Here is an 18,289-nt window from a genome sequence, read left to right as displayed (position 1 = left end):
GGGCAATAGAAAGTTCATTATCTGTTATTGGTGAGTCAAGTATGGCGGCCTGGTCTTGAGAAAGATAGGGAAGGTCGATGCTGTTTAGAAATGAGTTGATGTCTTGTTGGTCTGGGTCTTTTTATGATGATTATGAGTTTGCATAAAAATCTTTGAAAATATTGTTTATTTCTTCTGGTGACTGTGTTGGCTTCCTTGCTGAGCCCTTACATTTTTTTTCCTTGTGTTGCTTAATTTGATTTGCCAAGTATTTACCAGATTTATTATTGTGGTGGAAATGTTCCTGCCGGAGTCTGTGTGTTAGGAATAGAGTTTCCTTCTTCATAATTTCATTCATTTGGATTTTGTATTTTCTTAGTTCATTCTGGGTTGTCTCTGTTGGGTTACATGCATTAATGTTTTCGAGCTGCTTGATTTTTTTGTTATAGTTCCGTTTCTTGTTGGTGTTCTTTCTTTTTTTTAATGTGAGGAAAATGAGATGATTATGCCTCTCAAAACTGCTTTTCCGGTTTACCAAAGATAGATGGAGATGACTTTGGGGAACCATTTACCTCTTGGAAGGATGCCCACTCCCTTTAATGAGACTGTCAAATTCTGGGTAGTTGAGAAGGGATGCATTAAAGCTCCATCTACTGTTAGGTTTAAGCAGATTGATTCTGTTCCAAGTAAATGTTACCGGGGCATTGTCACTGATAATAATGGAGTGAATAAATAAATCTGATATATGAGACGTGATTGAATTTCTGGTGAGAAAGAAGTCAATGCGTTAGAATGAATGGTGAACTGGTGAGAAGAAGGAATATTGTCTTGCAGCTGGGTGTTGCAACTGCCAAACACCGCCAAGACCAAAATCACTCATGAACTGTTTTATTGTTTCTGTGGATTGCCAGGTGCGTTTATTATTTGAGGTGTTGCTTCTGTCTACTGATGGATTAATAACTGTATTGAAATCACCTCCTATTGTGATTGGACAGTTCGAGTTGAGTGAGATGAAGGAGAAAAAGTTGTGAAAGAAAGATGGACCGTCAGTATTTGGGCCATAAACATTGCCAATTGTGACAGGGCTATTGTTGGTTGAAATGTTAATGATGATAAATCAACCTTCTGTGTCTGCATCATTCCAATAAAAAAAAAAAAAACAGAGGCTGTTGTTGGCAGAACATGGGGTCCTGGAGGTATGCTGCCTGAACCGTGCCACCCTGTGGTTGAATGAGAGTGAAGCATTGCCAAACATGCTGCTGCTCTCAGTGCAAACGCTTCCGGATGTTCCACTATATCTCTCGACTTATACTTTGTCTATTAGAGATGTTTTTTTCCTTTTGTCATTGTAACTATAATTAATTATTTTTATTATTGAAAAGATTTTTTTTTTTTTTTTACACAGTTGTCACCTCTGAATTCCCTCCTTAGCTGAATAGTGCTGCTCTAGGAAATAAAACAATCAAGTAGAATCAATTCCCTTTTTATTGATATGTATATTTCCAGCCAAGTGTTCCCACTATTTTGATGGGTCGTTAATAGACAATGGACAGCTGTGAGTGCAATTAGTCACAAGACTTCATTGTCACTGTAGTGTGTAAGAACAAATGTTACAGTACATTGTGAGTCTCACTAAAGCAAATGTGGTTCATCAGACAACATTATTTAAGATAGAATAAAAGATGGAGTAATTTAAAATATCCTGAGATAAATATTAGTCATCAAAAGTAAAAACATATCAACAAGGGGGTGGTTTTTCGCATCATTCTGTGTTATATCTTAAATGACTAAACATGGTCTCTGATGAAATCTGTGTGTGCTGATGTGTCTGCCTCATCCATTAGCACTTCATAAACTACAAACGGTGCTTCATAGACAGTATCAATGGTCTCATCTATTAGGCTGTTTGAGGTGCCTTGAAGTTGGTTTCAGTGGGTGTAACGTTCATACTTAAACCGCACAGAAGACCATAAAAGAGCAGCAGTGATGCAATTTGAAATGCCTAATGATGTAAAACACGCTGAGGTATTTATCAACACTGAAACGTGGTGACAAAACTGTGGACTTTATGATCCACAGTGGAATAATAACTTTAAAAAGACCTTTACTGCTTCTAGCAATGTATAATAGTAAACAACACAACAGATCAATCACAGGTAGTTTGTTTGATCTATTGTACTTTAGGTTGGTGTGTGGCTTTGTGTGTGTGTTGAATGAATGCATCAGAGCAGTGAGGCACAGTTCTTTAGCAGCAGAGGTTTGGCCAAATCCAAGATGTCCAAGTTTGGATCAAGTGACCTGCCCAGACCCTCCAGCACCATGATGGCGAACACAATAGAGGCAAAGTTACTCTCCAGCTTCACCTTTTTAAAAAAAAAAAAATAGCAAGAGTAACAACATCAGGAAGACAGCATCATTGTTCAAGCAGCCATGACACTGCTTCTCAATCGCTAAAAATGTACTGCTGGGGAAACTGCTCAGTTTAGACCAAAACAAAACCACACAAGCATAATTTGTAACACATCAGTGACTTCTGAATGCACCAGAAGCAGCCCTTGTCTGTAGAGAAGCTTTATACTAACTTATACTTTATATTCATATTATATATTTAAGCTGACAAATATATTCTGAGCACCCTTTAAGTGAACTCCATCAAATAGCTACACATTCAGTCATTGACAAGAATGGTTCAGAGTTGTCAGTTCTGGCTGAGGACTGTATTTAAAACCTGTTCATACGTCTGCTGTCATAACAATATACAAATATATATATATATATATATATATATATATATATATATATATATATATATATCAGCTTGCATAGCAAAGGTCTTTCACAACCATATTTCAAACATATAAACTTTTCCATGTGGAAGAGAAACTTTTAAACGTACACCCTAACAAGCCACACAAGCTTCCTGAAGCTAAAAGTGTTAAAATTGTGCTGCCTATGTCAGGACAGGAATGACTTTTCAGGGTAATCTGTGTGAGAAAAAAGTAAATATATCCTGCTGATATTTTACCTTGTGCTTGATGAGTAGACCAAAGACTCTGGAGAGCAAATCAGCCACTTGGATCTACGGACATAACAAAACCACAGTCAACAAAAAACATCAATAGTCATTGCTTCAATGATTCCTCGAGTCCCTGGCCACTGTCGCAAGCCAATTAGACATTGTGTATACACAATGGCCCTGAGTTTATGGATGGTTACTTGGAGGGAAGAAAAAAAAAAAAAGCGGACCCAAACCGTCTATGTTCTGCATAAAGAGAAGCATAGATGGTATTTCTGAATTAATACTAACTACTGAGAGGAAGAGTGGTACTGAAATAATCAAGCTGAAGATGCAGTAAAACGATATCAAACAATGATGTGATTTTGTTAAAACAGTCAGAAGATGCTATTTCTTTTCTGATGTCCCTTATAGCTGCAAATAGCCACATAATCATGACCATCTTGATCCACCAGCTACAAAAACCAGGCAGCATAAGAAAGCACAGATTTGGGTTGGACCTTTCCCAGAGAGAGAGTACTGCTGACGGCAAGGTCCACCAACTGGGCCATCTCCTTCTTAAAGCGCAGCACATCTTGGCACTCATTGGCTCGGGCATGATGCAATATCAACTCTGCTACCCGCTCGCCCTGAGGAAAGAAAATCAAAGACAGTAACAAGTACAGTGAGTCCGAACAAGAGTTTTTTTTTCAACTCCAAATTTCAGTCCTCTGATTACCTGCCGCAGCACCACAGCTGTGAAGACAGCCTTGAAGTTGGCGAGGTCATGGTCACTGAGCTGTGCTACAATCCCAGCGTCCAATAACACCAACTGGAGAGGGCACGGTTCTGGCCTAACACTGACAACCACTGTATCACACAAGTCAGTGAGGGTGGTCTTACCCTGGGGTTCCCCTGTGAGACCAGTACTGTCCCTGGAGCCAGCAACGGGCCCCCGACACTGGATCAGAATATTCCCGGGATGAAGATCTCCGTGGACAAAGTTGTCCACAAAGACCTGGAATACAGACAGATAAGTAATAATCACTTCAATGGATAAGGGTGGTTTAGAAACTATTTTACAAAAACATAACCTTGAAATGAATAAATGCAGAAAGTTGCACATGGATCGCACCATTTTGAGCAGGGTGTCTACTCCCATCCTGGCTATCCTCTGCTTCAACGCCAGAGGAATGTCAGCACTAAGGTAGTTAGAAATGGGTTCACTCTCCTGAAAAAAAAAAAAAGGCTAATTGTCAAAATGAAGGATGATGGTCTGACTTTCGAGCAATAAAAAAAGAAAATATATTAATTCAACCAGAGTAACTGGACATTGCTTGAAAATTACAGGCACTGTGACTCTTCAGCAAGACAACAGTTCAACAGTTTCACTTCTGTTATTGAAATATGTATATTAGAAATATTTCACATAAGGCACATAGTTTCAGTTTATCAGTCAGTCAGCATGTCTCATGGATTTGAAATAATTTTGTTCTCACTTCAAAGGTTTCCACTAAAATGTTTCTGGTGACAAATGGTCGTAAGGGAGTCGGGAACTTCACATAATCCACATCACGGAAATTGTCCCGGAAACGATCAATATTTCTGGCCTCAAAACGCAGATCAATCTGTAAAAAAAGTGACATCAGTTTATTGCCATGATTCAAATCCGAGTCAAACGTCACTTCTTCGTCATTCAGAACATACAAAAAAAAAAAAAAAACACATTTTTTTATTAGCTTTATTAAACTTCTCATGCTGTAAATGCCATTTTTTCCTTTAAGTGATTCAATGGTGTGATTTTTTCTTTATACACAAATAATAATAATAATAATGATGATCCCACCTGTTTGGTCATAAGCGTCTCAAACTCCTCTACTATTTCAAACAGACTGAACCATTTGAGTCCAGGGAGGCAGTGCAGGAGCCAGCTACCGGCTTTCATCAGCAAAAGGTCGATTTCCACCTGCCTCCTGATTCCAGGATGGACCACCTTAAATACAACACAAGCAATTTGTAAACATTTAAGATTTCAGAAGCTTTATCATCATTCAACTTGTTTGAAATGAAGAGCAAAATTACAATCCATGGATGTGAAAAACACAGGACAGCATGCTCTGACATTAAAGTCATGTGAGGTTCTCACTGTGGTCAGACTGACCTTGATAGCCACGGGTATCAAACGCTCCTTCTCTTTGCTGCTCTCCTCAGGCTGGGCGGATGACTGGCTTCTGCCCTCGTAGCCCTCCTCTTCATTACTGCCCCTCCAGAGCTGCCCCAGGGACCGGGCCACTCCTCTAAAACCAGGGATCTCCCAGGCTTCTAGTAGGTCCTCTCTCTCCATCTCCTCCACCAGAGACTGGAAGGTTGGGTCCTCCACCTGGTCTGCCTTGGCCCAGCCCCTGTACACCTGCGCCACGCATCCCGAACCCACCGGGTCTTTGCTCTCAAAGACTAAAACCTTCCTCCAGGCCTCCCCAAAGGCCCTGTGGAGACAGTGCTTGGTGTGGGCCCAGGAGTGAGGCTGCACCTTGACGTGGAGGCGGGAGAAGCGGTCACAAAACTCCTGAGAGAAGATGTCTCGCCTGGTGCTGGCCCACTGCCCCAGCTTGATGAAAGTAGGACCGGAATTCTCTGTCACCCACAGCAGAGCGTCCAGCCAGCGAGATGCCCAGCATGTAGACACCAGGGACAGGGGGAAGAGCAGGAGAAGGGGGAAAAATTTGAGGAGCAGAACCAATGCACGGAGGCTGAGGCGAAGGAAGAACACCACTTTGTGCACTTGGACTTTGGCTGGAGACCTCCTGTCAGCAGGCTGGGATGGAAGGACACCCTCCTGGCATCGGACCACAGCTGATGTTGTGTTCACTGCACCCCAACATAGCAGGGTAACTTTGGGTATCTGGGTTAAAATCCGCCCTCTTTTAACCGAACATGTCCTGGAGCTCTGGATCAGTCTGACTCTGGCGAAGGAGCCCAAAGTGAATCGGAGGTTAAGAAGAACCGCTCTTGCTCCAAAGGCCATCATGGTTATACTGAGAAATATCTTTCAGTTCAGTCCAGGAGGTGAAAGGGTCTACGTGTGCCGCCACCGCACCACGACATGGAAATATCATTAGTACAGCACACCGGCGGTTTGTGTTCAACCTGTATCAACGCGTCATTAAACCGCCACCAGATGATTTACCTCATTCAGAACACATGAACTTCACTAGAGAAACAGGAAGTGATTCCCGTATAGGAGAGGGATAGGGACAGCTTCTGCTCCCACCGAGGACATGAGGGACACGTCACAGTCCGCCTAACGCTTCTGTACCGGCCAAAAGTGTCAATTTTCTCCTGAAAGAACAACGTCCATGAAAACATTACAAAGGCAGGGTCGTCTCTTCTGGGTATGACGTTCTGATCAGGTCACGTGGCTTCTTCTTAAAGGCGCAGAGCGAAAAGTAAAACACCGTTATTTATCAGGTTGTCGTTGATGATTAGAGGAGGGAGGATGATAGTGTGTTTGCAGTCACCAATTATAAATGTAACTGTTTCTGTACAGAAATGTAAGAAATGCTATTCACATACTCTGAGGCAATCTGGATAAAATCCGAGTCCTGTAAGTGTGTTTCCTACTACACGAGTTGTTCAGAGCATTTAAATGCGTAAAAAGAAAACCACAAATCACTAACACGTAATATGTATTCAGTTACCTTGTGCTAACCCTAACCCACTGTAGGGACATTTAATGCCCCACAGATGGAGACATGTCTTCCGTCACTGAGGCCCTCGTCCCGTTTCTCTTTCGTCGTCTCCTTTTCCTCCCACCAAAGGGAACGCGGTGGAGGAAAAAGGAAGCTAAAATAAACATAGGTCTAATAATCGAGACAGCTGACGATTCATTTTCATGTGCAGCCTTCAACACAAACGGAGCAGGTCTGTGGAAAATACCACAACTCAGAACATCTCGCTCATTTAAATGGAACACAGCCTTCACTAACACCTAAATATCAGTAAATTAACCCAGAGCCTGTTTGGTGCATAAATAGTAACTCACATCTGATGTCATTAGGTGGTTTTTGATGGAAACAGATTGAAAGATGAGAGTCTAGAAACAAATGGGCAGGATTCCATGCCGATTACACCCCATAAGGTCTATCAGAAATAGTAGGCCTATACGTAAATTATTCTTGGGGGTCCTTATTTTGAAGACGCATTTCAAAAAGTGATGTACTCTCCCTATTGCTCATTCTTAACATTTTTTAAGACAAGTGTAGTGGCAGTCATGGATCTGCTGTTATTTTAAGACTCCATGAATAAGGCACAAAGCACAACAATTAAGTCTAGGCCATACACACAATGCAATTCTAATGTTTATTTAAACTTGTGGAAATGTAAAAAAATTGCATGTTTTATTGCTGAGGATGTACATAACAGGAACTCTAATTTGAAATGGAAACGTTTATGTGATAATAAATAATATGTGTAAGTGTAGGTACTCCTGATTTATGCTTGGTGACTTTTAAGCATTTTATCCAACTTTTTAAGTAACAGAGAGCAGCTTGAACATTAAATAAAGATATGTCAGCTTAAATCAAACACACTCTTACAAAATGTCTCTCCTTCAAGTTCAGTTTCATTCGCCTAGACAGAAAGCTAAATTAACTAAACAAAGAACTCAACAAACTTGTGATGTTTTTTCTCTCCACCAAGTCCACCACTCAAGCTTTGGCTTCTCATGTTCGCTGTTCCACTCCACTTTCACTATTAGTTTTCTCTCCACAAACCACAAGTTTATACAGCGGCTAACATAAATCAGGTCAGATGCCAAATTGTGCCCGAACAGCCTGCAGCTTGGTCTACAGGGACACATGGAGCCTATTTGGAGAGCTTCTGACCACTTGCTGAAGATTTCCTAAAATCTGAAAGTTGAACAAGAAAAGTATTTAGTGTGTGTTCAGGGTAACGTCTGCTGCATGTGCACCATGTATCAATAAGTAATTCATTAATCACTGTCCTTTTACCAGTCAAGTCAATGTCTTGCTCCCAGACGTCAGTATCTGTTTGGTCTCGGAGTGTTATGGTCACTTGTTCTTGGCTTGTCTCCAGGCGAACCTCAAATGTTGGGTGGTAATTTGGTCCAAATTCCAGGTCAAACGCAGCTTTCTGAAACCCAGTAATACCGAAATCAGTATCTGTACTGTATCCAAAGTAAATCCAAACAAGTGTAATGAATGGTATTGCTTTCTACAAACTTTTGTTTTTGATACACACCTTGGGCTGTATTTTATAGGCTGTCGGGCAGTGAACAGTGTAATTTTGTTCTTCAATGAGTCTGCAATTGATAGGTGCTGAAATATACCTTGAAATTGCATGTCTTATTCTCACCTTAAAAAGACATGAAAATATTTTAGTAAGACAGTTTACCCTCAAAATGCTTGAAAGGAGAGTAAGTGGTCTTTGAAAATGGATGACTATCTGATAGAAATTGATAAATTTGAACTGAAGTTGAAGCTGTAATGTTGTAAAGCCTTTACCTCCTCCAGGGGTACGTTGCTTGACAGGAGAACCAAATTTAGGTTTTGCCTCTGTGTAACTGGATTTGCTGGTTGGAGAAACAGCAAAACTTGGCCCCTCACTGGCTTTGGGGTCCTAAAAAGTCTCCATAAAACTTCAAAATTTCGCACTATTCCAAAGGCAGATGGTTGAGGGACTTCGACGATTGCATGAGTGTCTGTGATCTTTAGTGGTTTGAGGATGGCCATTCCTTCATCAGTCATATTTGCGACTGAAAGCAAGGTCTCAGTAAACGCAGCTGTGAAGACACAGAGACATTCAACATATGTTCTGCTGATGAAGGCCTCATTGAGGCCTGATTTTATTCTATACCTAAATGGGTAGTTAGTAGGTATTAAGTTTCCAATTTAAACTAGATTTAGTAGATTTAGACTGAATGTTTTTTCATTGTTAGGCTATTGAGTCTTGATTAGATCATTGATTTCAGAAACTGAGATTTTTGAAAAACGTGGGCTATGTGAAATCATCTACGATACAGCCACCATGTTTGATCCGAAAATAAAAGTCCATAAGTCATTTGGATAAACTTGTGGTTGATAGGAGACTTTGCCCAGTAATTGGGCAAAGTCTGACAAGAGACTTAAACAGCTGCTGGTGTTAGGCAAGTCATCTAAGACAACTGTCACTGTTAGTGAGTCCTGTACAGTCCTGTAAGTCCCAGTGGGGACAAGCTGTTGTACCTATGAAATCAGCTATTCCAAATCAAGGAGAAAGGGAAAATGTTAAAGGAAAATATTTCAGTATTAAAATATTCAAAAATTAACTTTTGAAATTGTCATATGTGACAGCGACTCAGTGACCCAGCTAAATCGAAAAATTGACCAACAGGTGGGGCGTGTTTGGAGCACACAATTCATTGCCATTCTGTTTGTGGCAAAACATGTGCTTATCCACTTGCTACTGAAGGCAGCATGGCCTAAATAATGTGCTGTTTTATGACTGACATTATTGGCGAGTTTATCCACTGGTAGTCCAGTGGTTAGTCCTCCTGCATCAAAACAAGAAGGTTATAGATTTTTGTGCAGAGTTCGAGTTGCATGGGTTCCCTCCGTGTGCACTCCAGCAGTACAGTTAGTTAGATGCTGACTCTGGATTGTCTGCGGGTATAATTGTGAGCCTGAATGGTTTGCCTCTATACGTCTGAGATAGACTGGCTATCTATCCTTGTTGTATGCTGCCCTCCCTCACCCTCCCCCAGTGTTGGCTAGGATTGGCTCCAGCCTTTCTGTGACCCTGCACAGATAAGCATCACAGATAGTGGCTTGCAGGACTACACCCAGTGTAGTCATGGACGGTGAAATAAGCAACAGATAATGAGGCCTGGGGTCCTAAACTGACTTTCATTATTTCTCATATAAAGTATAATAACTTGCTCACCATCTTTTATCTCACAGTGTTGGAGGTGGAGCTGACAGACAGCATCCTCAGGACACACAATTTTGAACAATGGCCCTGCAGCAACCTTGCCAGCTGGTTGGAGAAGACTCTCATTCCACATGACAGTCCTGTAGCACATCTCTGCCTTCTGAGCCATAACAAACACCAGGCCAGTGTAAGCACACTGGAAATCACCTTTTCCAGGAAAAACGAACCTTTAGGAAAATGAGGGCTGAATTACCACAGTGAAGCTGTTACATGTAAACATACACTCGAGAGCAGTGGTCAGCAGCTAGTCAAACCTGGGCCCCCATCAATGACATCTGACCCATTTAGGAATAATTTCCTCCTACTTTCATCCATGATGACACTGAATGAAAATGTGGCCCAGGCTCTAAAACAACTCCCTAAAATATTAGCATTATCCCTTTTAAATAAATGTATCTTAATTGAGAAATAAATAATTCATTGGAGAGTCATTAAAATCCTTAAAAACAATTCATTCTATTTTGAAATAAAGAAATAATTAATGTAAGTTGATTGTATGCATTAAAAATGATGACAATAAGAACTTTTAAGAAAGGTGTTGGCATAAACATCATTCAATTAACTCATAAATAAATACATCTGTTAAGAGTTGTTTAAAATCTCAAAACTGTGCATTTTGTAATGCTGATAGCGTGTTGCCTTGAGCCTAGCCACTTAGCTGGCATAATTACTTGGTGTTATATGCAATTTATGTTATGTTATGTGTATGTTTATAGTAACTATAGAGGTTAATATTTAGTGCAGTCTCTCACTGTTACCGGTGCAAGGAGAGACAATTAAGTACGTTGAGTCTTAATACCTCAGGTTACTATTAATGTTACTGGGTTAGGGTTAGGGTTTATGCAGACAGTATGAATGTAATGAGATACTTGGATCTCCTCTGACCTGTCTCTAAGTCAGTTTTTTTTTTTTTTGTGGTGATACCATTAAAGGGATGCAGCCAGTACCTCCTGCTGGATTCGTGCGAGGCTTCAGATCCCGAGACCCAGAGGTCCCCAGTGTGAACTGGGTGGCAAGCCAAATCAAACTACTGGTATTGAACCTGAATGCGCACAGGTTCCTTGGTTTCTTCTCTCACGGACTGTGCGGTAGGACAACAATAAACAGCGATACTCCAACATGAAATAAAGACTAACTTTGGGAACAAGGGGTATTTTTATTTTAAGGGGATTTGAGTGTATGATTACCTGTATGAGACCTCAGCGAGAGGTTCATTCTGCAGCTCAGGCATGAAGCTTGATGGAGGCTGTAAGTCAGAGAGGAAACATGCCACAAATCCAGTTATCTGCTCAGTTCTTCCAACATTTACCTTCCTTTTCCTGCTGTATGTCAAGCTCTTAAATCTGCCTCCAGTATGAAAATGTCTCGTTTTATTTCTCTCACCTTCGTCAGTTTTGCATCCTCCTCAGCCATATAGTCTGATGTACTCTGATTCAGTTCGACACCAAAGTCACCTGATTGAAGGAGAAGCAGCAGCAGAAGTCATTTCATTATTCCTCCCTGTGTCAGCTCTGAATCCAGTTCCTGATTTTCTGCAGGCTGTTGTAGCTGTCTGCATTCAGTCAACTTAGCAAGCCAATGACAACTAAGGTCTTTGTAACCCATCTGCAGAGATCCTGTTAAAACCAGATTCAAATATGCTGCAAGCGTGCCCGGCAGTGTTTAAAAGACAGGGACATGATGTTTGATTTGACAGCTGAGTGTCAAACAGTCAACAGTGGCGGCATAGAGAAACACCAGATCGGAATCAGAATTTAAATCATTTACCATAAAAACGTTTCAAAGTAACATTAGCTGCTGGCTGTGTGGTATTTCGGCTACTGCAGGCTGAACTACGCCATCGCACTGTGCTGCATTAGTCAGACAGAGCCTAACGCCGTTCAGTCATCTGATCTGGCCTCATGAAGTAAACAAACTATTACTCATAGTCACGGCTGTTGGGAAATCCACTGTAGAAAAAATGTCACAGAAAATCTTGTAAAACAAAGAAGCAAACAAAAAAAGGCGCAGATAAAAACAAAAATATCATTCGTTTTCTAAGCTCCGCCTCTTAAAGTAAACGCGCTCAAAGTGAGGCAGGAAGCTACCCGAACCAAAAGCCGAATCGGAGTAGGACAGAGACCATGAAGGCCTCTCAGGTCCTGCAGACGGACTCGATCTTAAAAGTGTTGGGACTTGCTGGGTCTGTGCACACTTTGGAGTCCTACTGTTGGCGCCAGAAGATCGGGAGGTTCTGGATGTCTGCTCAGGGTTGTTCCCCGTCCTGTTTACGTCTGACTGCCTGCTGACGCGGACACAGCTGGATCACATCGGCACGGAGCTGGTTCGGAGTTTGACAGGGGCAGATCAGCCTCCGTCATCCCAACATTCCGTTCTTCTGACTACCACCGGGGGCGCGCCGCAACATATGAAAGGCAGCGGGAGCGCGCAGGGTGGAAGATAGAAACTCCTCAGTGGTGCGTGGTGTGTGGCTGGAGCATGATAGATAGATAGATAGATAGATACTTTATTTACCCCAGACTGGGAAATTGCAGTGTAACAGCAGCATTACACATAGGGAATAAAATACATAACATGAATGCATCTGGGTGTTCAGTCAGTAGTTTGGCAGCGGTGGAGCTGATGACTTCACAGGCTACCGCTGCATCAGCTGACGGGGGGATGTAAACAGTGATAACAATGGTGTACGTGAACTTCCTTGGTAAATAATACGGGCGCATTCCTACAGCCTGCAGTTCGATCTCTGGGTTATAGAGACGTTCCTTCATGACATTTGGAAAAGTCTCTGTCTCCCCGTACCTAAACTGTAACCTGGGACCTCAACGCCGCTGTCCGGGATGTGCGAGTGCAGCCATGTTTCACTGAAGCAAAATATGCTACAGTCACGGTATTCCCTCTGGGTCTTCACAAGCGCTGCCAGTTCGTCCGTCTTGTTCCCCAAAGACCTCACGTTTCCCGTTATGATCGCTGGGACCGCTGGTTTGTGTCTTCTCCTTTTTTCCCTCCGTTTCGCTCCGGACCTGCAGCCCCGGCGTCTCCTCCGTAGCTCCTGCGGGACCACAGGCCGGTCTGCAGGCAACAGCGCGGGTTTACACAGCGCAACTGCCACAACTGCCGGCGGCGATCTTCCAAGTTACAAAAAGTAGGAAAAGTAGGAGAAAAACCAAACTAACCAAACCAACTAAAGCCATTTCGCAACTTTAACAGAAAGGTTGTGATTGAACAGAAAAAAAACAACAAAAGAGCGAACCAACAAATTAACAAGTTTACACGAAACACGACGAGGAGCTGCGGCTACAGGCTGCCGCTAGAACGGCGCCAAAAAAAAAAAAAATCTATTCTATGAGAAGTGGTAGAAGTGAATGATGCGACCAGAGACCGGGATATTGCACAAAAGTAGGATAAAGAAATCCAGGATGACTAAACATGCGCGGCTTGATCTAGACTGGTCGGCGCATTTTAGCTGACCTGCTTGCACCTACGCCGAGCCAGGATGAAAAGGCGCGGCTATGTCAATCCAAGTGTATATAGTTGGGATCACTGAGGGCGGGAGTGGGGGCTGGGGGGGCTTAAACGTCCCCAAGCAAAAAAAAAATATACTGTACAATCAACTGCTACGTTGCTATGCCGTTGCTAGGAGAGCTGTCAAAGCTGTAACATGTGTATCAAACCAATCAAATCACACATTACGAAAAAGATTCTTACGAGGCAATCTGAACTGATTTGACTGGCTGGTTGACCTGATCTCGTCTGCATCAACTGGTAGCGAACAACGCGGTAACACGGACACAGCTATTCTGGTCCTGCTGCACGCATAATCCCACTGCAATACAGCATAATCATACACTAAGGGCCTGATTTACTAAGATCCCACTTAAAGGGTCTTTGGTCTATTCATCAAGCACAAGGTAAAATATCAGCAGGATATATTTACTTTTTTCTCACACAGATTACCCTGAAAAGTCATTCCTGTCCTGACATAGGCAGCACAAGTTTAACACTTTTAGCTTCAGGAAGCTTGTGTGGCTTGTTAGGGTGTACCTTTAAAAGTTTCTCTTCCACATGGAAAAGTTTATGTGTTTGAAATACGGTTGTGGAAGGCCTTTGCTATGCAAGCTGATTTTTATTTTCATTTTATTGGGTAACTTAAGTTTGCATATTGTTATGACAGCAGACGTATGAACAGGTTTTAAATACAGTCCTCAGCCAGAACTGACAACTCTGAACCATTCTTGTCAATGACTGAATGTGTAGCTTATTGATGGAGTTCACGTAAAGGGTGCTCAGAATATATTTGTCAGCTCAGATGTGAATATAAACATAAGTTAGTATAAAGCTTCTCTACAGACAAGGGCTGCTTCTGGTGCATTCAGCAGTCGCTGATGTGTTACAAATTGTGCTTGTTGAGTTTTGTTTTGTGCTAAACTGAGCAGTTTCCCTCTGAGAAGCAATGTCATGGCTGCTTGAACAATGATGCTGTCTTCCTGATGTTGTTACTGTTGCTATTTTTTTTTACCAGGTGAAGCTGGAGAGTAACTTTGCCTCTATTGTGTTCGTTATCATGGTGCTCACACCAAAAGCCACACACCAACCTAAAGTACAATAGATCAAACAAACTACCTGTGATTGATCTGTTGTGTTGTTTACTATTATACATTGCTAGAAGCAGTAAAGGTCTTTTTAAAGTTATTATTCCACTGTGGATCATAAAGTCCACAGTGTTGATAAATACCTCAGTGTGTTTTACATCATTAGGCATTTCAAATTGCATCACTGCTGCTCTTTTATGGTCTTCTGTGCGGTTTAAGTATGAACGTTACACCCACTGAAACCAACTTCAAGGCACCTCAAACAGCCTAATAAATGAGACCATTGATACTGTCCATGAAGCACCGTTTGTAGTTTATGAAGTGCTAATGGATGAGGCAGACACATCAGCACACACAGATTTCATCAGAGACCATGTTTAGTCATTTAAGATATAACACAGAATGATGCGAAAAACCAACCCCTTGTTGATATGTTTTTACTTTTAATGACTAATATTTATCTCAGGATATTTTAAATTACTCCATCTTTTATTCTAGCTTAAATAATGTTGTCTGATGAACCACATTTGCTTTAGTGAGACTCACAATGTACTGTAACATTTGTTCTTACACACTACAGTGACAATGAAGTCTTGTGACTAATTGCACTCACAGCTGTCCATTGTCTATTAACGACCCATCAAAATAGTGGGAACACTTGGCTGGAAATATACATATCAATAAAAAGGGAATTGATTCTACTTGATTGTTTTATTTCCTTCACTTCTTTAATGTGACCAGCTTGAAGTTTTCTTACCCTTTTCATTGATGTCGATTTGATGCAACTTCGATGCAGAGAATTCATTATCAAGGGAACTAGATCCATTAATTTACAATTTTATTAAATCTGTCAATGAAAAACACAGACAAGAGACGCAAATCTGTCAATGTCATCAGGAAGAACAGTCAGCATGGCTGAAAGAGTGAGATCAGGAGGTTTTGGTGCAAAAGAACTCATCACAGACCCTTTATTGCAAAACTGTTGAATTTTTTTTTTGTTTTTTTGTTGTTTTTTTTTTATCATCACCATCAGAGCCCAGACAGAGCAGCACTGTTCAAGTAAGGAGCGAAGGGAGAGGTGACAACTGTGTAAAAAAAAAAAAGAAAAAGAAAAAAAAAGAAAAAAATCTTTTCAATAATAATAATTAATTATAGTTACAATGACAAAAGAAATAAAAACATCTCTAATAGACAAACACAATCACCTCAGTATAAGACGAGATTCTGTCACAGTCACAACAACCAGAGAAAAGTTGTTTTCTTTTTTTCCCCTTTTTTTAATGAATTAAATAGTTTTTAAAAATATCTCACCATTTACTTATACTCATCTTTTTTTTTTCATTTATTGCGAAAAATAGGCAACTGGACTAATTGTGATGATTAAAGTTTTTGTGTGTCTGTTTTTGTGTGTGTGTGTGTGTGTGTAACAGAGAAACAGAGATTAAGTGGAGAGATAATAGTGGAACGTCCGGAAGCAGTTGGCACTGAGAGCGGCAGCATGTGTGGCAATGCTTCACTCTCATTCAACCACAGGGTGGCACGGTTCAGCCTGAACATCCCTCCAAGACCCCATGTTCTGCCAACAACAGCCTCTGTTTTTTTGTTTTTTGTTGTTGTTGTTGTTGTTGTTTTTTTTTTTTGTTTTTTTTTTTTTGTTTTTGTTTTTTTTTGTTGGAATGATGCTTGTGTGTCGAAACTTTGTCCACAATCGCTTATTGGCGTTGCCAGATCTCAGTTCTATGTACAAAGGTTTCAAATCCCTGAAGGACATCTACAAAGACAGTGCAACCTCCATGTGTGACCGTCCCCTTTCTGGAAACACTCAGGGATCAAAGGGGTCCCTATGGGGTGAGCGCTCGGGCGGGGGGGGCAAGGGTGGGGGGGGGTGGTAGTACCAATCAGATCAGGTAAACGTGCCACAGCAGAACTTAGAGGGATTGTTTTGGGGACTCAAAGTAAGGAATGATGGCAGAGGACCAGGATTTAGGAATGTGAAAATCTGAACAGGGGTTGTAACACAGTGACCTTCTTCAGAGGGGCACCAAAATATCCTGACACAATTCTGTCTAACAGATTGTCCAAAAGAGGTGATGAAACAGGAACGAAACAAGCAAAAAGCACAAATAAAATAATGCATCCATCGTCCGTTTGTCATATCCGCTCATGCTGATCCATCAGTCTCCCCATGCATTTTAAAAACAGTCTTTAAAGACCAAGCAGTCCTACTCCACATTAAATGGACTATAGTTTTATTATTTATTTGTTTTTTGTACTCATCCCAGACTTCTTCTATCCGTCTCTGTCAGTGGGGTGCCCCCTGGAGGGCTGGCTGCCTTCTACCTCTCTGTGGCGGCTGCCAGCACGAGCATGCGGCTCATTTGGGAAGGCAGGAAGTGGGAAAACAAACAGGTAAAGAGGAGGTGTCTGGGTGTAAATGTTTAGTCCAATGTGGGTGCTTCCACAGCAGGGAGAGTGAGGGAAGGCGGGGCTACTTATCTTGAAGGTAGGAAGTGGGGAAAAGGTCTGTATTGGCAGATCTTGTGCATAGGCACATACGATCCTTCTCACATACAATAACGCACACCCATTTGTCTGTCTCTGAGAAGTCAATGGAAGCTGGAGCTCGGGGCTGTCGGGTTCTCCTTATCTTTTCTTTTATGTCACTGAAAAGTTCAGCAGCAGTCAGCGGCCCATGACTCCAAACAAGAAGCTGAAAATTGAGGACGTGTGGACAGATGGAGGGGAGAGGCTGACATCTTGACGGCAAAAGAGAAGAAGCAAGCATACCTCTTTTGGACAGAGCCTGAGACGCACCCGTCCTCCAATGATCCGATTCTTTGTGGGAGATGTTTAGGAAGCCACAGCCACTATGTCATGTTATCTCCATTAGCTTGTCTTTACATTCCTGCTGGGAAGAGATGGAGGGAGCTGTGCAGGAGTTAAATCTAGTCAGATAATCATGTCAGGGTGCGTATGTGGGATAGAAAGGGAAAGATGAAGTCTTTCTCATCTACTGGGACTGTTTCCATCCAGTTTCTCTCCATGTCATTGTTCCACAGGCCGCCATCAGGGAGTGATGTGTGGGCTTGGGGGATGAGGGAGGAGGACTTCTGATCCAGAGTTTGTGGCTACGAGTTGAGCCAGGGATGGTTGAGGCAATCACCGGCGGAGGCCCTCTTCTCGGGCACCATCTCCAGCATGGGCAGAAGGAAGTGAGTGAAGTGGCCAGCGTCTTCGTGCGACCAGCCATACTTCTCCACCAACACGTCAAACAGGGACCACGGCTTCAGCTTGGTGATGTGCCGCAGCTCACCTGCAGGAGGCGACAGGAAGCAGAATCCATTAGGAACGAGGATGTGGAGACAAAAGAGACAAAGAGCAAAAGTTTCATCGGTTAGTTCACCCAAATTACGAAACAAAATAATAATAATAATCACGGCTTCTTTCTTAAACAGAAAGGCTGATAGTATTTTGTATTTTTTCTCTTCGTCAACAAATCCCATCACCAAGTATTATCTGTAGCTTCTACAGATCTCATCTGAACAATAAGTGTGTATCAATCAACAGCAGAAAATAATCCCTAACAAATGCAACATCAGTACTGTTTGTCAAAGCTAAAGTTTTCATCAGTGTTTTGGAAGTTATTTGGCCTTTAATGGCAAAATAAACGATAGTGAGCGAGACAGGCTTATACATAGCATATGTTTGGGTCTTTTTATGGGATTTGTCAATAAGGAGC

At 41.8% G+C, this 18,289-nt stretch overlaps 3 protein-coding genes across 9 annotated transcripts in view; all 3 read right to left on the bottom strand.

Annotated features, from left to right (window-relative positions):
* Nucleotides 1-1,245: 1,245 nt before the first annotated feature.
* adck2 (aarF domain containing kinase 2) lies at nt 1,246-6,357 on the bottom strand. Its single transcript, XM_029523076.1, has 9 exons — nt 6,162-6,357; nt 5,136-6,050; nt 4,821-4,967; nt 4,474-4,602; nt 4,110-4,205; nt 3,714-3,992; nt 3,496-3,624; nt 3,005-3,058; nt 1,246-2,342 (listed from the first exon to the last, which is right to left on the bottom strand). Exons 2-9 carry the CDS (start codon nt 6,000-6,002, stop codon nt 2,202-2,204), a joined length of 1,842 nt encoding a protein of 613 aa, XP_029378936.1. The 5' UTR covers nt 6,003-6,050; nt 6,162-6,357; the 3' UTR covers nt 1,246-2,201.
* Nucleotides 6,358-7,325: 968 nt separating this feature from the next.
* On the bottom strand, nt 7,326-12,360 carry LOC115056478 (uncharacterized). Of its 6 annotated transcripts, none has more exons than XR_003841795.1 (8): nt 11,345-12,360; nt 11,149-11,207; nt 10,909-11,042; nt 9,914-10,128; nt 8,497-8,774; nt 8,234-8,347; nt 7,984-8,125; nt 7,326-7,881 (listed from the first exon to the last, which is right to left on the bottom strand). XR_003841795.1 is itself a non-coding variant. In XM_029522938.1 (8 exons), exons 1-8 carry the CDS (start codon nt 11,885-11,887, stop codon nt 7,838-7,840), a joined length of 927 nt encoding a protein of 308 aa, XP_029378798.1. In that variant the 5' UTR covers nt 11,888-12,360; the 3' UTR covers nt 7,326-7,837. The 6 variants fall into 6 exon arrangements, 5 of the variants coding, with proteins under 5 accessions (XP_029378798.1, XP_029378799.1, XP_029378802.1 ...); XM_029522938.1 differs by lacking the exon at nt 10,909-11,042 and having other exon boundaries at nt 11,345-11,415; nt 11,884-12,360; XM_029522939.1 differs by lacking the exon at nt 10,909-11,042 and having other exon boundaries at nt 11,345-11,415; nt 11,729-12,359.
* A 3,177-nt stretch (nt 12,361-15,537) lies between these two features.
* Nucleotides 15,538-18,289, bottom strand: part of srpk2 (SRSF protein kinase 2) — a 61,399-nt gene continuing 58,647 nt past the window's right edge. The window contains exon 16 of one of the 2 annotated variants that reach the window (XM_029522025.1): nt 15,538-17,863. In XM_029522025.1, the coding sequence (XP_029377885.1) occupies nt 17,679-17,863 (185 nt within the window). In that variant the 3' untranslated portion in view covers nt 15,538-17,678. The remainder of the gene's footprint in view (nt 17,864-18,289) is intronic. The other variant, XM_029522024.1, reaches the window with a different exon arrangement.

The sequence above is a fragment of the Echeneis naucrates genome, chromosome 16, assembly GCF_900963305.1.
Source record: "Echeneis naucrates chromosome 16, fEcheNa1.1, whole genome shotgun sequence".
NCBI classification, from domain to species: domain Eukaryota; kingdom Metazoa; phylum Chordata; class Actinopteri; order Carangiformes; family Echeneidae; genus Echeneis; species Echeneis naucrates.
Note: the sequence above shows the minus strand (reverse complement) of the source record. Positions and strands in the feature narration are given on the sequence as shown.